This window comes from Drosophila serrata, unplaced genomic scaffold (assembly GCF_035046125.1).
Source record: "Drosophila serrata isolate PLE 108 unplaced genomic scaffold, ASM3504612v1 contig_241, whole genome shotgun sequence".
NCBI lineage: Eukaryota > Metazoa > Arthropoda > Insecta > Diptera > Drosophilidae > Drosophila > Drosophila serrata.
This window is the reverse complement of record NW_028257139.1, coordinates 3,132,174-3,152,179: the sequence shown is the minus strand read 5'-3', so window position 1 is coordinate 3,152,179 and position 20,006 is coordinate 3,132,174. Positions and strand designations below refer to the sequence as shown.

At 42.3% G+C, this 20,006-nt stretch overlaps 2 protein-coding genes across 4 annotated transcripts; both read left to right on the top strand.

Moving 5' to 3' along the window:
- Nucleotides 1-208: 208 nt before the first annotated feature.
- On the top strand, nucleotides 209-7,645 carry sp3 (phosphatidylinositide phosphatase spermathreecae). 3 transcript variants are annotated; one of them, XM_020958153.2, is made up of 12 exons: nucleotides 233-485; nucleotides 2,006-2,234; nucleotides 2,296-2,722; nucleotides 2,779-2,900; nucleotides 2,966-3,331; nucleotides 3,389-3,716; nucleotides 3,778-3,848; nucleotides 4,240-4,455; nucleotides 4,680-4,916; nucleotides 4,975-6,093; nucleotides 6,458-6,599; nucleotides 6,663-7,645. In XM_020958153.2, the coding sequence occupies exons 1-12, from the start codon at nucleotides 389-391 to the stop codon at nucleotides 6,789-6,791; spliced, it is 3,483 nt and encodes a 1,160-aa protein (XP_020813812.2). In that variant the 5' UTR covers nucleotides 233-388; the 3' UTR covers nucleotides 6,792-7,645. The 3 variants fall into 3 exon arrangements, 2 of the variants coding, with proteins under 2 accessions (XP_020813813.2, XP_020813812.2); XM_020958154.2 differs by lacking the exon at nucleotides 4,240-4,455 and having other exon boundaries at nucleotides 209-485; XR_015271443.1 differs by lacking the exons at nucleotides 6,458-6,599; nucleotides 6,663-7,645 and having other exon boundaries at nucleotides 4,240-4,576; nucleotides 4,975-6,420.
- Nucleotides 7,646-9,410: 1,765 nt separating this feature from the next.
- LOC110188589 (homeotic protein female sterile-like) lies at nucleotides 9,411-10,359 on the top strand. Its single transcript, XM_020958352.2, has 2 exons — nucleotides 9,411-9,543; nucleotides 9,612-10,359. The coding sequence occupies exon 2, from the start codon at nucleotides 9,643-9,645 to the stop codon at nucleotides 10,174-10,176; it is 534 nt and encodes a 177-aa protein (XP_020814011.1). The 5' UTR covers nucleotides 9,411-9,543; nucleotides 9,612-9,642; the 3' UTR covers nucleotides 10,177-10,359.
- The last annotated feature ends 9,647 nt before the right edge of the window (nucleotides 10,360-20,006 follow it).

Below are 20,006 nucleotides of genomic sequence, written 5' to 3'. Positions count from 1 at the left end.
CAAGGTTCTCTACACAGTTTTACATTATGAATCATACACAAATTTACGCGTATTATACTTATGTAAAGTAAAACTATGTTACATGTATACTTACATGTACATTGCTTTTACACGTTTATAATTGTATATTATACAATATACATATTATAATTTTTACAGCTGCGCTTGACGTAAAATTGTTTTCTATTTCTACCGATGATTTAAGTGTCTTATAGTTTATCGATATGTGATTGAATCCAGCCCTGATTTCAGCACAACAGTCAATCAGCTGTTTACTTCTGCCTCGAAACAAAAAATTGTGCCTGTACAAGATACTCAAATGATTGTTTTTTATTTACCAAAATAAGTGTTATGTCGCAAAGAAAATAAGGTAAAAATTAGGGCAAGCATGGAGGTATTTCAGACAGATTCGCATTACATCTTTGTGAAGCGGGACAAGAGTTTATGGTGGCATCGCAAGACATCAGAGTTCACAATAAAAGCAGGTAAGGAACGTCAATTGCAAAACAATGTAATTAAGTGAATCATTTTGAGTGAACACTCTTGTTCAAATAATATCTTGTCTTAAAAATTTGAATGTTTCATTTATTGGAATGATTCATCTGTGAAATTTCGATAAATTTTAACCATTTATGACTCTTTCTGTGGGAGTATGTACTTAGTGCTTGTTTGATGTGTGTATTTCAAGGATTGAATATTAAATGAATGAATAATACATGATGATTAATCCCGCAAACAAGTTTCCTGTAAGCTCAGCAGTTTCATCATTTATTCAGTTCCTCGTGAGCAAGGTCACAGTTTCTAACGACTTATCTGACGACAACTACGCATTAGGTTTACATTTGTATCTACAGCTTCTGAATGTATGTGATTTTGTTTTCTTTAAATTATATGAAAAGTCTTTTTAATATATTGAAATTGATGTATGTAAGCTATCTACTTTATAAAATCCAGTCATCTGTCCCCAATGTTGAAGTCATCCAAGTACGAAATAGGTTCTTCCCCTTCTTTAAATAATTAAAAGCGAGGTGTTAGTGCTAGAAATGAAATTGTCCCGAGTTTATACTATTCCGCATTTAATTAATAACCTGCGGGGCCTATAAATACCGCCAGTAAATTAAACTACAAGCAATCAACAAGGACTCCCAACCGCTAATTGCTTGTTTACTGGGGCAGCAATTAAATTATGATCAATTTCCCAGACACGCAACGTGTCGCATTTAAATAGAACCGGACATTTACACTACCTATGGTTCCTAAAAGACGGATGGATGGTCACTCTCTTTAATTCCGTGAGTCATCGGCGGTGTGACCCCTGACCCCAGTGCGCAGCCCATAAATCTTTGTCCAAGGTCACCGCAGCTGCTCCCGCCCATCAATTTATTTGTATTTTTCGCACAACGAAAAGCTTTTGTTCCAAGTTGACTAAATTTTTAAGGGGCTAACACATTATTGTCGATTTTACAGCCAACGGAAGCTAGTTATATATTCTCTAGTCTGGTTGAGGTGTTATCTTGCAAGATAAACCTGGCAGTCTCATGAGATAAGGGCAAAAGTCTCTCAGCTGCACAATTTAAAGAGTTGAAATCGTGCCGCCGCCCAGCTCTCGTGTGCATCCAAAAGGATTCCCAAGGATGCACGTACATTAGGTGGCACTTAAAGTGCCATTTCACATTTCTTGTTTTAGCTGGCTGTGGAGACGGGCGTTGGGGGGTGGTCTGTGGTAGGTAACGAGCACACGCAACGCTCTCCAGCTGCAAACATGTAACCTGAAATTACAGACCTGGACACTAAAAGGCAACCGTAGTTAGTCAGCGGTCAATATTAATGGTTATTTACGCCACTTATTTGCCTGCCAGATATCTAATTAAGGGGGCGTAATGCTAATCAAATAAAAATAAAGCACTGCAATGACCAAAAAGGTTTTTTTAAGTACAGCGTCCTTTGTCCTATAAATTTAAATAAATTTGAAAACAACATATCTAACATCTGAACTATTTTCTAGGATGGGACCTGAGCTCCGTGGACGACATCGAATGTATTGGGGTAACGCATGGAATTGTGGGCGTTATCTCGCTACCTAACGTCTATGAGCCTCATTTGGTGGTGGTGAAGGAAGCCACGGCGGTGGGTGTCCTCTACCCACCCCACTTGGTGTACAAGATCAAGTCCATATGTATACTTAGTGCCGAGGAACCAGACACCGACTTGTCCAACTGCACAAAGCACACCAAGTAAGCCTAATCGATAACCAAATTGAAGTCTTTACTTATTCATGAACCATTTCCAAACCAGAAGCAACCAGTCAACGCCCACACATAGCGCCTCCATCGCGAACAACAACAATGCAAGCGCTTCATCAGGTGGCGGTGGTGGATCTTCGAAAAGCACAAAACTGTTCGAGGGCATGAACAAGACATGGGGCGCCGTCAAGAGTGCTGGGAACACCATCAAAAACACCACACAGCAGGCGGCAAATCTGGCCACCAAGCAGGTCAAGTCCTCGGTGGGAATACGAGAGCCCAAGCACATCGAACGCCGCATCACAGAGGAGCTCCACAAGATATTCGACGATACGGACAGCTTCTACTTCAGCTTTGACTGCGATATCACCAACAATCTGCAGCGACATGTGGCCAAATTGGAGGAGAATCAGCAACAGCAGCCAGATGAGAGGTTTTTCTGGAACAAGCACATGATTCGGGACATACTGCAGATGAATGTACGTATCCCTTTTGATAAGAAATTGAATAGGATATTCAAAAACCTATTTTACAGGACAAGACATGGATATTGCCCATCATTCAGGGATTTGTGCAAGTTGAACCATGTGTCATTGGCAACGAGTGCTTCACTTTGGCCTTGGTCTCCCGAAGATCACGTCATCGAGCTGGAACTCGGTATAAATGCATAAGTTATCTTTATTTAACGGATAACAAGATTTTTTATTAATTTACTTCCTCAGTTACAAGCGACGCGGTGTGGACGAGAAAGGTAACTGCGCTAACTATGTAGAGACGGAGCAAATACTCTCCTTCCGCCACCACCAGTTGTCCTTCACCCAAGTCCGTGGCTCTGTTCCGATATATTGGAGCCAACCGGGCTACAAGTACCGCCCACCACCGCGTCTCGATCGTGGAGTGGCCGAAACGCAGCAGGCTTTTGAGCTGCACTTTACCAAGGAACTTGAGATCTACGGGCGGGTCTGCATCGTCAATCTAGTGGAGCAGAGTGGAAAGGAGAAGCTGATTGGCGATACCTATGCTGAACATATAATCAAGTACAACAACGAGCTGATAATATACGTAACTTTTGATTTTCACGACTACTGGTAAGGAGTCTAAAGAACCTAATCCTATTCTCCATCTAAAACACGCTATCTTTACAGTCGTGGCATGCGCTTTGAGAACGTCTCAGCCCTAATTGATGCCGTAGGCCCTGAAGCTGGAGCCATGGGTTTCCACTGGCGGGATCAGCGTGGAATGATCTGTAACCAAAAGTCGGTGTTTCGGGTGAACTGCATGGACTGCCTAGATCGCACCAATGTCGTTCAAACGGCCATTGGCAAGGCGGTGCTGGAGTCTCAGCTCGTTAAGTTGGGCCTGTCACCGCCATACACTCCGATTCCGGAGCAGCTAAAGTCTCCGTTTATGGTTTTGTGGGCCAACAATGGGGACATAATTAGTAGACAGTATGCGGGCACCAACGCCTTGAAGGTAATGAGCCAAATAACCCTTTTATCATAAGGATTAATAATGAATTTCTTAAAATTCACAGGGGGACTATACCAGAACTGGCGAACGAAAAATCAGCGGCATGATGAAGGACGGCATGAACTCGGCCAATCGGTTCGTCAAGATATTTATTTCTTATATGTTTCATTACCATTACCATTATCTTGATTGACCTACTTATTCGATTTCAATTTAATCCCTTTTAACCCAATTTTTGTATGTCCCATAAATTTTAAAGGCGATTTCTTGGTGATTACTTGCCAAACCACCCAGTTTGTTCAATCAATCAACTTCAAAAAAACTCAAAAGCCCTCAGATATCTCATCGTTTTTGACTCACTTTAATTCTTATATTTGTCTACTAATATTTGCATGGCTTCCTTCCATATCTAAACCTTCTAATCAAAGCTGATCTAATCAAAAATCAGAACCATTTTTTAAATATTCTTTATTCCGGATGCACATTATCGTTGCCTAATTCAATTCCCTGCCGAACTTCTTCGTAGCTTTTTCATACAAAACTTTGCCGACTCGTTTCGCCAGTGCATCATCGATCTGATGCAGGGCCATTTGCTGACAGCAGATGAGCTGCAAGAGGACGAGGTCCTGAACACCATTCTGCAGATCCTTACACCCGAAACACGGCCACCGATGCGTGGCTACTATAATCCCGGTGTGTTCGGGCCAGAGCTGCAGCTGCTCGAGTCCATCGTCACGACCAGGTGTGCAGTACAAAGCCCGAGACGATCCGCAGATGATGAAGTCGATCGAAACAAAGTCAGACAGTTACTGTTTTTAGTTGCTCCAATTGTTGCATACCCTTTGATTCTTATTTTGCCAAAGGTACCCTCTTTTCATTCTTAAGTCTTATTTCCATCATTTGCACATCTGCTTATTTGAGACGCGAATTCTTGGCTGAACATTAACGAATTCTCGCAATTTTCAGTTATTATTTGGCACGCTTTAAGGACTCTTATCGCCAAGCCACCATTGACCTTATGCTGGGCAACCAGGTCTCCTCCGAGTCCCTCAATGCTCTGGGCGGTCAGTCGGGAACGGATGAGAACGATGCCACGGAGAATGCTGAACATGCCAAGTTGCTGGTGGAGGACTGCCGTCGTCTGCTACTGGGATCCGCTCAGTATCCGGTCGGAGCTTGGGGACTAATAGATGCTGACCCAAGGTTAGTAGGCAAAGATCTTGCATATTCTTGAATAAAGTGTTAAAATTACATTCCCTAGTTCCGGTGACGCCAACGAAACCGAGGTGGACTCCATACTGCTGCTAACCGACGACTGTTACATTGTGGCCGAGTACGACTCACATCTAGATAAAATTGTCCGCTTCGAGAAGGTGCAACTTGCGCAGGTTCGACTCATCGAGCTGGGCATGTACCAGCAGACGAAGATGTTTCAGGGTCCAGCCATGGCGCATCTCTGCCTGCGTCTCAACTACAGTGTCGAGAATCAGGAGGGCTACTTCCACATGTTCCGCTCGGCCAACTTGCGCTTTTTCAACAACATGGCCTATGTTATCAAGACGCAGGAGGAGCTGGCTGAGTCTTTGACATCTATTGTTGAAATGTTCCGCATCGCCCTGGATAATGCCGGAAATACTGACGTTCGATACGTAACAGGCGGAGTGCTGCAGCGCAGGAAGAGCAAGGTGCCCTTGCTGGATGTGCCCAAAGGCATGCCGCGAAACCTGTCAGAATCTCAGCTGGTACAGTTCAGCTCCAAAGCCCTGTCGAATGTGGCGGGACAGTTCTCAAAGTTGGGTCAGACCTTCAAGAAACCAAGCTCAAGCTCAACGCAGCAGCAACAGCAGGCACACCCCAGCAACTTGACAGCCACCATTAATCCCCAAGTTATGCGGCAGACAGGTGGCAACGATATCAGGATTGATGCTGGCCAGGAGGCGGAGAAGGCCGTATTTACGCTGGGCCACAAGCAACGCAACTCGAACAGCGCCAGCAGCTCTGATACCGACGAGCACGACAACAGCTTGTACGAACCCGAGGTGGACTCCGATGTGGAAATAGCTCTGGGAAACAAGTCACATTACAACGAGAACGCCTTCTTGCCATCGGTAGGTATTGTCATGGGCAGCCAGAAGGAGGAGCAGTCGCCCAGTTCTTCGGACGAAATACGGCAACTGGAGCAAAAGGACAGCATGTGCAAGACCGCCGAGGATGTGCTAACCATTTCCATTACCTCAGTGACAGATCACGTTGGTCTGCCGACGGGTCTGTTGGAAAATGCACCGACCTTGCGGCCGATCACTCCAAATCCTCAGATCTGCGTGCAGGCGCAGGAGGCCTATGAAGCTGAGGAAGAGGAGAGATTAAAGTCCCTGTCCAGGTCGGTATTCTACAAGTGATCTTTGGTTGTAGACATAGACAAGTATTATGCGATTTAAGCTTTGTTTTTTCAGTCTTATATGTTCTTAATTAGCCGATTTGTTTGTTTGTAGAGTTTGTAAATGTGTTTAAAACCCATTCGAGGTGAAAGAAAGTATTATTATGCTTCAGTTATCCCTTATGTGTGTTCTCAACTTTACGAAATACCTAAGATTAGCATGTATTAATGTACAAAAATCAAGAAATACCTGTGCCTGCTATACATACCACATACACTCGGTCTGTTTCTGGCCCAATCAACGCTCAAAATAAATTCATTAAGTAGAAATCTCTGGTCGTGTTTTTGAATTGTAATGCGTTTTCAGTGGCCTGGGCACAGATCTCAGCTTGCCTTTGGGTCTGCCCACCCAGCCGGAGGCTAATAAGCTGAAGCAGCTCACCAGCCCACTCTCCAAGCTGGCAAAAAACATTGGCCTAAACCTGGATCCTCGAAAGATAGCTACCAAGGTCAGTTTTTAAATTGAGAAATTATATTTTTCTATACTAATAAATTCGTATACTTCCCCTCAGACCGGAGTCCTCTCTCCCACCAGTCTCTCCGGCGAGAACACACCGCCTGAGCGCGATCCCAGTTCCCGGGATCACCTGTTGGAATTGTGGGAGGCTGAGAAGTGCAAAACCAAGTTGATAGCCCTATAAGCAATACTCGAAGCTCCGTTGCACTTATTTAATCATTTATGCAAGTGATATATTTATTTAATACCAAAAGGGGAACGAAGCTGAACAAACACTTCCATTAATGTCACATTAGGAAAAAGAAAACCAAAACTATATACAAAATCGCAACGTATTAACATGGTTCTAATGATGTATTGTAATGTAATATATTTTGTGATTATTTTAACAGCAAGTTTTAGGGAGTTAAAACATTATTGTGTAACTAGAGTGTAGTTTCATATTTATTGGAATATTTGCTATATCCCAATGGGCCAAAACATCGTGAGGATAGACGTATAGCATGAAATCGAACAACGAACCAATTCGATTGCATTAATCATTTGCGAGCCTTTGATGATATCTTTGCCAAGGCAATCTTAACATAATTATCGCAACCTCATTGGTCCACTGGGATAATTGGGGTCACAGTGCAGCTTCAAATATTATTGATATTCAGTAGAGTTAAATCCGGCACGTTGCTTATGAAAGAAACTAATTATACGTACATAGAGTGGTTGAGCTACGAAATCCACAACAACACAAGACTTGGACACACTCCACATTTAAACACAACAAAATAAAACCAATTTTGGACTAGTAACCAGTTATTTTTGGCATAAAAGTATTGATTGCATGGGGAACTGAGAGGATTTCGGAAGTGTCAACGAATATTAGAAGGAATCTATACACAAACATTTTAGCTTGGGGATTCGCTATGTGCCCTCCGTAGTGTGTTTGTAAATAGCTGAATATTTAATGAGTAAACAATACAATTAATTAGAACTATGTATGCGCCACCGATTATATCAAATATAATATATATATGTGTGTTTAAATGCTTTAAATGTGGTTTGTCTGAAGTAACTAGGGAGGAGTGCATCCAATTATTTGTGAAGCATCTCATCAAAACTCAACATGTCAGTGTCAAGTGGTGTCCCGTTGCTAGATGTGGCCTGTTTACATAAGCGATAAACGAGGAAGCAAAAAATGGCAGACCAACCACCAACCCTGTGCCAAGTGGAAATCAAAAATCCATTAAAACACCACGGAAACGGACCCCGGTCCCTGTAATGCTGTCAATCAGCTTACACATACACAAGTGTCTCTATATTGATATTGGACTTTATTTATGCGAACTTTGGACCAACCAACGGAACTCCTGAACTTTTGGCCAGCCAGCTGATAAGGGCCACACGACGATGGTCCTGCTCCTGCTCCTTGTCCGGGCGTCCAATATCATGCTAATGTGTACGCACAGTTGCATCAATTGTTTTTCAATCAAAGTGCCATCAATCTTATTGGCTGTTTGTTTAATTAACGTACGCATTGTCTACCTATGGGAACGGAGAAAGGTCGAGGTGGGGCAGGACCCAGTGTGGGAGTGTGAGACGGAGGGTGGGTAGATACGTAAGGATATTTCATGCCAATCCATTTGACCTCCGAGTCACGCCTGATTGCCACGCACCAAGGATGCACTGCCTCCCTCTCGATATCCCTGGCATTTTTCTTTCGCATTTCACTTCTTAACTTTGTCCATGTCTTTTGCGTCCATTAAGTGTGTCTGTGCTAAGACTTGGAAATTGTCTTTTGAATGTTTCAATTACACGCCTTCTTAAGCACAGCTTCCCTTTCAAATTGAACCAACGCCATCAGACTCTCTTCGTCCTTCGTCCGTAGTCCTTAGTCCCCCCGTCCGGCTTCCATGGTCGGATGGCCGGATGGGCGGACTTCGGACGGACGGAGACTGATCTGGGTTGGCTTTCCCTTTGCCATCCTCCGGTATTCGTTTCGGTTTGCTTCGGTTTTTATGCGCCAATAAAGTGAAATGCAGAGATAGTCGGAGGATTTACTGCCTTTGGAGTAGGCTACATGGTATATGTATATGGTGTGCATGTGTGGTCCCTGGTAGCTCTCATCCCCCGGCCAATTTCGTTAAACACTTTTGCCTTAAACCATTAATTTCCTATATGTTCGACTTGTACGTGCTGCCAGATACTCCCTGCAACCATCCCGAAGCCCCATGGAAAGTTAATTTTATTGCTAAAAGCGGGTTAAGTGCTCGGTGCACAGCTGAGTGCCTCTATTCTGTGGCCCGGAGGCTGTTGGTTGCTCCCCGATAGAAATCAAATTTGCTTTATGGTATGTATGCTAATTTGGTGTCTGGCTGGTGTCCGCCCTTTGCTATTCCGGGCCAGACTCTGGTCGATGGCTTGGATCGAAGCTGCACTTGATGGGCTTTTAATTTCGGGTTGAGCCTGATGCTAAGATAGGAACTTATTATATTATTCACTTGGAAGTTACTACGGACTGAAATGAATGATACAGATTTCCATTTTATGATCCACACTCAGCTTTTTATGCTTTAAAACATAATGAAGACCTGCAGACTGCTACGATAATACTTTAATACCACATTAGAAAATGATTAATAGGTTACATTCTATTGAACATACCACTTCTGGCCAGGAGGCTCCCTACACCAAGTACCTAAGCTCTAAGCTCTATCAGAAAAAACCGGCATTGCGGAAAACCCACAATTACTTTATGTCATACCCTAATTGTAAATTTTAATATTATTTGATGAGCACTTCTAAGTTGCAACTGCATTATATTTTCATAAAAGAAAATACCATTGATTTTAACGTCAAGTATCGAAACAAATTTAATATATTAATAAACATCAGTATACTGAACGAAACAGAGCTGTGAATTCTTGGTTTAAAACAAAAAAAAAGTAAGAGCGAAAGTTTATCCAAATTATTGTGTTTTTTATATTTTAATAATTTATTGTGGTTCTGACAGCTACTCCCCAGTACTTAGTAACTGCGTGGCCATGTCTTCTCCAAATTCATTGAAGATGAGGAAAAACACTTGCAACGAGGAGTGCCTTCCACCGTTGAACGGGATCGTTCAGGCACCGATAATTCCGCCTTCGAATCGTCCCGGCCGCAGGACCAACGTCCTAGATGAAATTAAGATCGTGGTGAATGCCCTCATGAGGAACCGCTGCTCTTACCACTTTCGCAAACCCTTGGGCACCAATCCCATGGATGTGCCCAACTATCACATGTTAATCAAGCAGCCGATGGACTTGAGTACGATCCTGCGGCGTCTGAACAACAATTACTACTGGCAGGGCAAGGAGGCTGTCGAGGATGTGAAGCTAATTTTCGAGAACTGCAAGCAGTTCAATCAAGAGGGATCCCAGATCTACAAGGCAGGCGAGGAGCTAAAGAGCGTCTTCTACAGATATGTGGCTTCATTGGATATGACCAGAGAGAAAGAGGTGAAGGAGAATTCCAGAGGAAGGCGTCCAAACTTCCGACGTCGTCGCCTCTCCAGGAGTGCCTCGTGCCCCTCAGAATAGTCTATCCATCCTGAAGCCCCAATGAATTAACTGGCCCTGCAATATTTTCTGAAAAGCTGGTTTTTAAATTTTTAAAAAGCTTTACGAATTCTCCAGAAGAGCTACTGCGCACACTTAATATTGCGGAAAATTTAATTACTTTATGCAAAATAATATAAAAAATATAAATTACTGGGAACAAAATATACATCTTTATGCAAGGGTATTTTATTTTAATCAGAAGCTTTAAACACAGTGCAGGAGTCATTTCCAACCCTACAAGCCATATATATTCTTGATCAGCATCGATAGCCGAATCGATCTAGCCATGTCTGGTCGAAAAATAAATTTTCGAAATTTTTTCAAAATTGTAAAATTTTATATGATATATTATATTAAAATTGTCAAAATTTGACAACAAATGGAATTTTTTAAATTTAAAAACTGAGTATGCAGATTTGTTAATCTATTAAAAATTAGCATAGAACAGCTTTCCGAATTAAAATTAATGATTTTTTGGCTTAGTTGTGCGTTTTTAAAACTATGATTTGTGGGGAAAAATGGTCTGTTTTTATACCTTTTTGCAGGGTTTTATAATTTCAGACAGAAACTAAAAATATAATCAACAAACGCAGTACGCAGATTTAAAAGTGCAATAAAATCTAGCACAGAAAAGCTTTCCGAATTGAAATTAATGCAATTTCGGCTTAATTATGATGTCCGAAAAACTTAGATTTTTCAAGAAAATTGTCTGTTTTTATACCTTTTTGCTGGGTATAATTTAAGTCAGAAGCTTGTAACGCTGTGAAGGAATCATTTCCGACCCTACAAACTATATATATTTTTGATCAGCATCAACTGCCGAGTCGATCTAGCCATGTCCGATCGAAAAATAATTTTTTTGAAATTTTTTCGGAAATTGAAAATTTAATTAAAATTGGCAAAAATTAAGTTTACTAAATTTTAAAATGCAGTATGTAGATTTGCTAGCCCAATAAAAACTGGCACAGAAAAGGTTTCAAAAGGGAAATTAATGTATATTTGGTTGAGTTGTGCGATTTTAAAAACTTGATTTTCCCAAAAAATTAGCATATAAAAATATCGACAGACGATTTTACTTTTATATAATGCATAATGTACTACAATTATTGCTCTTTGGCTACCATTAATTGATATGGTTGCACCTTGAACTTTAGCGAGCTGTTAAGCCGATTAAAATAAACGCAAGCAATTTTCACACCGAAATATATTTATATGTGTATACACAATTTATGGAACTACCGGAATGGTAATGCGAATAAATCAATCGAAATAGCCGCAAAATCAAATGATGCATAAATAAAATCCAAAACCACTCGGCGTTCCAAACAATATTTGCAGATGCGAATCACCTCGAGTTCATGCATATGCCGGTGTCCGTGCCGGTGTTCGGGGGTAATATGACCTATGACCAGCCAGCAACCGCCATGACACTTGAAAGCAAATTAAATAGAAAATTGAGTTTTTGCGAAAGTCATCCCAGAAAAGGTTGTGAAATTTTATACATAATTGAATTTTTGGTCAAGCAGCACACGACGCACACACACCGAAAATCTCTGCATACAATTACCTAAAACCAGGACTACACATGGACAGCTGAGGTCAGAGGTCAGCAGGCTGGGCGGGGCGGGGCGCGGCGTGGCCTGTGGCTATTGCACCACACGCCAAACAATCGGCAACCGAATGTCATCTTCAATTTCAAATTCAATTATAAAACAAATTGGTTTGAGAGCAAATAAGCACTCGCACACAGAGAGTGAGAGAGATAAACTCAGCCAGGACGAGGACGAGAAGGAGGACTCGTCCTCTTGGCGACATCAAACGGCAAATCCATTCATCCACTTTGCAATTTTGTCCGGTGAAATAAATGTAATGAAATGTTAACAAATGACAACAGGCTTTCAAACACACAAGAAACAAAAACCACAAGGGTGGCTGCTCCGACGCCGGCCGAAGGACTCTGCCCTCCTTCGCCCAGCAAGCACCAGGACTACGTATCGAATTAGTTTGATGAGATTTATTGGCTCAAGTCCCACTTGACCAGCGGCCAGACAATTATGGATTAGTGCCATTTGTTCTAGCATCGCCGGGACTTGATATTCCTCCACATGGTCGCATGACATTGATGATGCCACAGCCAGCCAACGATGATTATGCGGCATAATGTGGCACCGATTTTCAACGCCTTTGATTGCGGCATCGCCATTATCTAAAAGGCATCCGATTACCTCCACGTCTACCATGTCCAACCTCGGATACCAACCCCCCACAATGGTGAGCCGTGTCCTTGGCCAACCCACGCACGTCATCGCCAGGAACGGCCCATGTCACTGGTCCTTGGGGGAAATTTGTCAGAGCATCAGCGGCGTTAAGGTGCCAATTAAGGGCTTTTTAGTATCAATTACAAAATCGCACGTTTCCACACCTTTATCAATGTGCCGGCGGTCGTTCGTATATGCATGAGTGTGTGTGTGTGGGCGTTATCCTTGGGGTCCTTCGATGGGGAGATGATCGAATTACGTTAACGCCACTGACATGCTGGTCAGCATGCGGATGAATGTGGAGCTGTTGCCCAACTCCTTTGCCTTCTCTTCGAAATTGTTTTGTGGCATTGTTTTTATCGTCCTGTTTGCTGGTTCACTCTTCGTTTTTCCTTTATTTTTTCTTTATTGTTTTTTGCAGCTCCCCAGTTTCTGCTTGTCACTCGGTCTTTGACAGCCTGATTTCGCCAGTGATTTATTGTCCTGTCGGTGGTAAATTGGGTTTGTCATTAAAGTTGCTGGATTTGGAAATGGCATAATCGAGTGATTTCCAACTCCATGCCATTGGGATGCTATATCCGATATTTGGATTGATTTCATTTCTGTCATGGAAGAGAGGTCAAGATGATGGACACTATTATATATGAGGATAATGCAAAAATTAGATTAATCTTTAGTGCTATTTAAGAAGATGTATAATTTCTCTCACATATATTGAGGTCACATCTTCCTTCTTTTGCCTCAGAGATTTTCCCAGACAACGCCTTTAGTCACACTTTCACACATGTGTTTCTGTTGCTTGATCCGCTCAGGAGTCAGACTCCGATTGGACCCAGCTCCGAGCACTCGACTCCAGGTGGCACTTTCAACGCGTCACATCATCCAAGCCGGCAGCTAGTCGGCTATACATACATAGTTGGGTGTAATCCGCACCCGAATCGCCTGGCAGCGTGTCTAAGTTACACCCAATTTCGACTCGTATTACAAATTAAAATGTGCCGCAACCCACACACTTTTCCCGGAGACCCATTTCCATGACCGAGAGATGGGCGAGGACGGGGTGACAGCGTTTTAAACTGATTAGCTCCTTTCTCCTCCTGCGGCTGCCACGGGTCAATGAGATGCTAAGCATATCCCTAAAGCATGACAGTCACTGAAAGGGTGCCATCGCAGCAGAAGCAGCCGCATCAACCTTCAAAGATTGTTTAATTTTTAAGCAGTCGAAAGAGAGAGCTCCTGAATGGGTATGGGATGGGATGCCCTGCCTTGTGGCTTTGTCATTTCGGAGAACGGGGATGGATTTGATGGATTTTTTCTCTGCTCAGCTCACTGAGCATATCCTGGCGGCTATTGATTTATTTGCCTTCGATTCCGAAATAGTAGTTTTTTAAAGTTTCAGCTAAACGCTGAAAAACTGTCATCAGGGCCGCCGCCGAGGCTGTCGGTTCTATGATTAATCGCTGGTAATTATGTTGATTAATTGCCTTATTAGAAGCATTTGGCTCAAGGCGTGAGAAACCGAAATCCGGCCACTGCCATGGATCATAATTCTTGCCATGATAATTCCGGGGAGCGTGCTGAGATTTTTGGGGGCAGTGTTTTAAAATAGAACACAGCATCGTTCCATCTTGTGCAGTAAGCATCAGACCGGGGCGGGTCCCCTCTTTAATTACCAGAAAAACCATTTGGCGCAAATGTTTTTCTTTGTTTCGCCCAACCGCCGGGCAAACAGAAAAGCCAATGGCTCCTGCTCCTGCTTGTGTTCCTGCTTCTGCTCCTGCTCCTGGTCAAGCAATAATATTTCATTACACGCTGCGCTTTTCAGCTTCTCTTTCGACGGGGCACTTAAAATTAAGCGTGCCCAAATCCCCAAAGACCACAAGCCCAACATAAACAAACTAACCGAATGAATGCAGCTCCTTCCCCAAGGAATTGGCCAGGAGCGGCGGAAAGGAGCGGGCCGCCGCAATCATAAAAATAATAACCACATTATTGTGTTTAATAATGAAAAATATCATTTTCGGCATAACTTTTGGCTTTTGTTTGAGCAGTCAGCCCACAGCCACACCCCCCCAGGACCTCAGGACTCCTGGATCCCAGCATCCTCCAAGGGATGCCCGCATTTTGGTTGGTTCGCCAGCAGCAAGTGAGCGAGCAACCCTTAAAGCTCGCCTAAGCATATTTTCTAAATTATTGCTGGTCGTTCATGTTGTTTCATTCACTGCCATCGAGTGCCTTTTGCTTAATTTGTGGGTGCACCCACCTCCTTGTGCTCCTGCTCCTGCTCCCCCTCCTCCTGCCACCCACTGACTTGCCATCGCCCTTGGCTGCCATCAAAAAGGGGTGCGTCTTGAGTACCTGCCATTCCGGATGGAGCCACCCCCTTCAGCGAGGACTTTGTTGTTTTTATTGGCATGTTGACTTTGGAAATTAGTTTTTAATATGCGCAAATACTTTTGCATATCGGGCTCAAGTGCTTCCGATAAAAAATGCGCCATGTGCCCTTATCAGATAAACGTACGCGTGTGTATGCAGCCATAAAAAGTGTAAATATTTGTAAACAACCAAAATGCAATCCACAAAATTGTTTACCTCCTTACCCCCGGCTCTCCTGCGCGCCACAGGCGGCGGCCAGGGTGAAAAATCCCTGCATATTGACATCAATTAAAGGGAATCAAGTCGACACTCGCACAAACAACGTAATTCACAACAAATGTGTTTGAAAATTGGTCGATCCGACAACAGGAACTATTCATTAGCCAACCCCCTGGAGGCAGACAGGCGGCACAAAAAAAGGTTCAACAACGGCCAAGCCACAGCATCCCAGTCGGGGGTACAACGATCTCTCGCTCTCACTTTCGTTCAGCAACCCTTGTTCCTAAAAACTTCATGTGGCCAAGAACAGGAGCAGGAGCAGGAACAGGAAAAAGGACCAAGAAGCACAGGGACCAGAGGCGACAGGCGGCCACATTCGAGTGCGTTGATTTGCGCCTTGAGCTGTTTTCGGGGCGGCCCGTAGAGGTCAACGGGAATAGTTCTATAATGAACAAAACACATTGTAAATTGTCCTGCCGGCATGGTAAATGGGAGCAAGTGTGCACAGGGACCTAAAAATGGGTGCACATGAAGAAATTGAAATGGAAAAATAATATTTTAGCTTAATAATTTATATATTTTGACAAGTTACCTTAGTCTGAAGATAAACCTATCCGACTTTAAAACTTGTTTATTATAAGTTAAAATTTAAAATGGAACCGCTTATTCAATTTATAAGACTTTTAATTATAAGCCAAACTAGAAAGGAAGTTAACTTCGGAAAGCCGAAGTATTGAATACCCATGCAGTTTTGATTGATCATAACTAAGCCAAAAATACATTATTTTCAATTCGGAAACCTTTTCTGTGCTAGTTTTTGTAGGGCTAACCAATCTGTATACTGAGTTTTTAAATTTAAAAAACGTAAATTTGTTGTCAAATTTTGGCAATTTTAATTGATGTAACCCCTTATAAAATTTTCAATTTTCGAAAAAATTTCAAAAATTTATTTTTCGACCGTACATGGCTAGATCGATTTGGCTGTTGATGCTGATCAAGAATATATATAGTTTGCAGGGTCGGAAATGATTCCTTCACAGCGATACAAGCTTCTGACTTAAATTATACCCAGCAAAAAGGTATAAAAACAGACAATTTTCTTGAAAAATCTAAGTTTTTCGGACATCATAATTAAGCCGAAATATGCATTCATTTTAATTCGGAAAGCTTTTCTGCGCTAGATTTTATTGCACTATTAAATCTGCGTACTGCGTTTGTTGATGCTATTTTTAGTTTCAGTCTGAAATTATAAAACCTTGCAAAAAGGTATAAAAACAGACCATTTTTCCCCACAAATCATAGTTTTAAAAACGCACAACTAAGCCAAAAAATCATTAATTTTAATTCGGAAAGCTGTTCTATGCTAATTTTTAACAAAATTAACAAATCTGCATACTTAGTTTTTAAATTTAAAAAATTACATTTTTTTGTCAAATTTTGACAATTTTAATGATGTAACCCCTTATAAAATTTTCGATTTTAGAAAAAATTTCAAAAATGTATTTTACGACTGGACATGGCTAGATCGACTCAGCTTTTGATGCTGATCAAGAATATATATAGTTTGTAGGGTCGGAAATGTTTCCTTCACTGAGTTTTAAGCGTCTGACTAAAACTATGATGCAAACAAAAAACATGGCTAGATCGTCTTGCCCGTGTAATTTAAATCTCATAAAAATCTATTAAATATTTCCTTTACTTATCTTTCGCTCTCATATTGCCGCTGTGCATCGGATTTATAGCATCCACTTAAGTATGCAAACAAAAGTGTAAAACAAAGAGTTCTTCCCTCACATTTGGCTCAGTGTAACTCGGGTTGCTTGCTCGACGTAAAAGGCAAATTAGCAGAAACCAGCCCGGCAATTTAAAATAAAATGTTCTGGGGACGAGAAACACAGAGCCGCCGGGTCGGGCAATTCTCAACTGCCTTCGACTCTATTAGAAACTTGTCCCCAGACAATTCAATTTAACTACCCGAAGGCGAGAGCTAGCTGCTCCCTAAGTGCAGGCCCTCACAAATCACTGCGCGCCAGAGAGTCCTGTCCCAATCCGGAGAACCACCACCATTCGGCGGCACATGCAAAACTGCTGCCACAGCTAATTTAATAATTTATCATTTGGCTGCAAGGCAGCAACAAAAGATTATTTAAATTCGCGTGTTACACGGATCGCATCGGATCGCCTGACAAGGGGATGGGCTCGGGTTCGAGTCCTTGGGGTGGGCACTGCAATAAATGACGGGCCGTGCTATAATTTAAAAATTTCCTAGGGCAAGGGGTGTTGCAAAATAACTTAAAATTAAATGATGTGGCAGAATTCAAATTTCTCAACTCTCGGCCGACACTATTCTAATTGGCGCAGCTAATGGCGAATGCAACGAATTGTAAAGCAAATCGGTGACAAAAGGTTAGGATCTGTGAATGGGGAGAAAACCCTTTGACGAGAGTGCTGGCTCTTGAAACAAATTTGTTTACGCTGCTTTCGGAAATATTTTGATTTATATAGACAGGCTCTCCAAGCGCAGAGGAGGAGCAGTGAGGCAGCTCTATCGTCCTGGTCGCATGTGTAATCCTTTCGTGCCCATTTCAATTGTTCGATTTGACAAATTGATTTTCACTTTTACCCGTTCGACTCTCCGCTCGCTCTGATTGCTTTTGGCTTTCGTTTGTTTGCTTTGGAAATTGGCATTTTTCGTTGTTGGCTGCCGCTGATGCTGTTGCTGTTGCTGTTGCACAGCCTGATGCGGCTGTTGTGTCTATTTCACATTTTTTGGCCACATGTGCGTAAATATTTATTTAGTTTTGGCCACACCACACCGGTTTAGCTTCGCTCCGGGTACCGCCACTGTCGCCCCATCATTTAAATGCATGCAAATTGTTGGTTTACCAGCAGGCAAGAAAAAGGACTCTCCAGGACACACCACTCCACTCCATTCCCTATTCCAGTCTTGACTCGATTACGAGATGCTAACAGGGCCACGACAACTTTGTTGAAATTTATGTGCCATTGGGCAATGGCCGGCCAAAGGAGCAAAAACAAAAAGAATATTAATTGCTTTTTCAAATGGAGTGCGCTGCCGCCAAAATGGCGCTGACCAGCTATTCCACAACCAGTTGGTAACTTGGCCTTTTGTTATGGTCCTAAGTGGAGAACGTTTTTATACTCTTTCAGGGTATTCTAACTCAGACGTTGCAACGTTGTGATGAATTCATTTTCGACCCCATACATCAAATATATTCTTTATCAGCATCAATTGTATCAATTAAGGAGGTTCTTTATAAGCATCTTTATATAAATTAAAAGTCCACAGCCTACGAAAATATTGTCAAACACAGAACCTAATTTTGTAAAAGACTGACAGAGAAAAGTATTCAAAACTGAATCGATCGAGTTTTTGTCTATGTTCCTGTTGCACTTTGCAAGGGTATTTCAACATCGGTTTCTTGAAGTTAAATTTCTTTCTTTTTTTTTGTCTTTTTGGCTCAAAGTACACTAAAAAACTGGTTAGAATTGTTTGCAGGAATGCAAATATTTCAAAACGAGAAACATTAATTACCAAAAATTTTTGTTAAGTGACACACAGATAACGACTTTTTGAATTACTTATCCAAGTTAGCTTAAAACTTTCTTACCAGTTAATAAGGAAATACTAAATAAATAAAGAATTTACACTACAATCGATTATAAACAAACATAGTCTTCAGATTATTAAGACTCTGCTTAATTCTAATTTATTTCAAAAAGTCTGCAAATAAGTTTCCATTGCCAAACTTCTCGCAGTGCAGTAATTGAGCTTTGCATATAGAATTATATTTTTTTTCTGGCTGCTCCTGTCACTAAACCGGCCATTGTTCTCGTAAACTAAACCCAGCAATCGCCGGCTGGCTCCTCCCAATTCCGCTGGCCAGCGGCGCCATCTTTTTGGCCCTCTTTCCATTCGGGCCAGACCCCTTTTTGGCCGCGTTGGCGAATATAAATTGCGGCTTTATCAAAGCGCACGTCAAATCTCGTTTAAATTAATGAGTTTGAGCACTTCTTTTTTGGCTCTTTGCTCCAGCAAACGCTTCTAGTTTGAAATTCCGCTTATTTATGCGTCATAAATTGCAAGAAAAAACGGTGTTGCTGCTGCAACATTATTCGGGGGCATGGCAACGGAAGACTCCTGGAAACAGGAAACACTGCCGCCAGGCAAAGCGTTAAAATTATGAAACATTGTTTGGCACTTTGCGATGAAAGCTGAAATCGATTACGGGAATGAGATGGGCTTGGCTCGGCTCGGATGGGATGGCGATGGCGAAGGCTCCTCGTCGTCGAGGCAAGTGTGAAATGAGCAGCGGTTAAGGAGTCATAAACTTCCAAGGGTAGGAACTCAAGACCGAAGCCAAGACTGCCTGCCAGTTAATTAAAATGTTTAGCCCGCCGAAGTGTTGATAATGACAAAATACACCGAAGACGAGTCGTCTCCGCAAAGTTATTAAAGTCATTCTGGCGTGTAATTAGCTGACGAGCTGTCAACAATATAAGCGCCCTGCGCCCGAAGGCATCCGCCGGATGGATGGATCATTTTACGCGCTCTCGCATTGTTTGCACGCCAAATAGTCGACTGATAAATCAATTGCCGGCACTGGATGGTGAGACATTGTGCCCGGGGGTGGGAAATCCTTTCCAGTTATTTGTTTAATTGACTTTGGACGAGCAACGTTTGCCTGCCGGGCCATAGCTAATTTTATAATTAGGCATGCTGCGGCGTGAATTACGGCTCCTCTTATTACGTAGCGCCACAACGTGTCGGGATGTGGCAGGATGCCGTGGCGAATGCTGGGGCAATTATGACACACATTTGGACGCGGCTTCTCTTTCATCATTCAATTTAGTTCGCTTCCGTTTAGTGTCAAAGAAAACATATAATCAGATCGTATTACTAGCAGAACTAATTTGATTTTTTGTCCCTAACAC

Coding starts and splice junctions, on each gene's coding strand:
- sp3 (XM_020958153.2), top strand. CDS start 389: ATGGAGGTATTTCAGACAGATTCGCATTACATCTTTGTGAAGCGGGAC. Junction 2,235..2,295: donor AACTGCACAAAGCACACCAA/GTAAGCCTAATC, acceptor TTTCCAAACCAG/AAGCAACCAGTCAACGCCCA. Junction 4,917..4,974: donor CTAATAGATGCTGACCCAAG/GTTAGTAGGCAA, acceptor TACATTCCCTAG/TTCCGGTGACGCCAACGAAA.
- LOC110188589 (XM_020958352.2), top strand. CDS start 9,643: ATGTCTTCTCCAAATTCATTGAAGATGAGGAAAAACACTTGCAACGAG.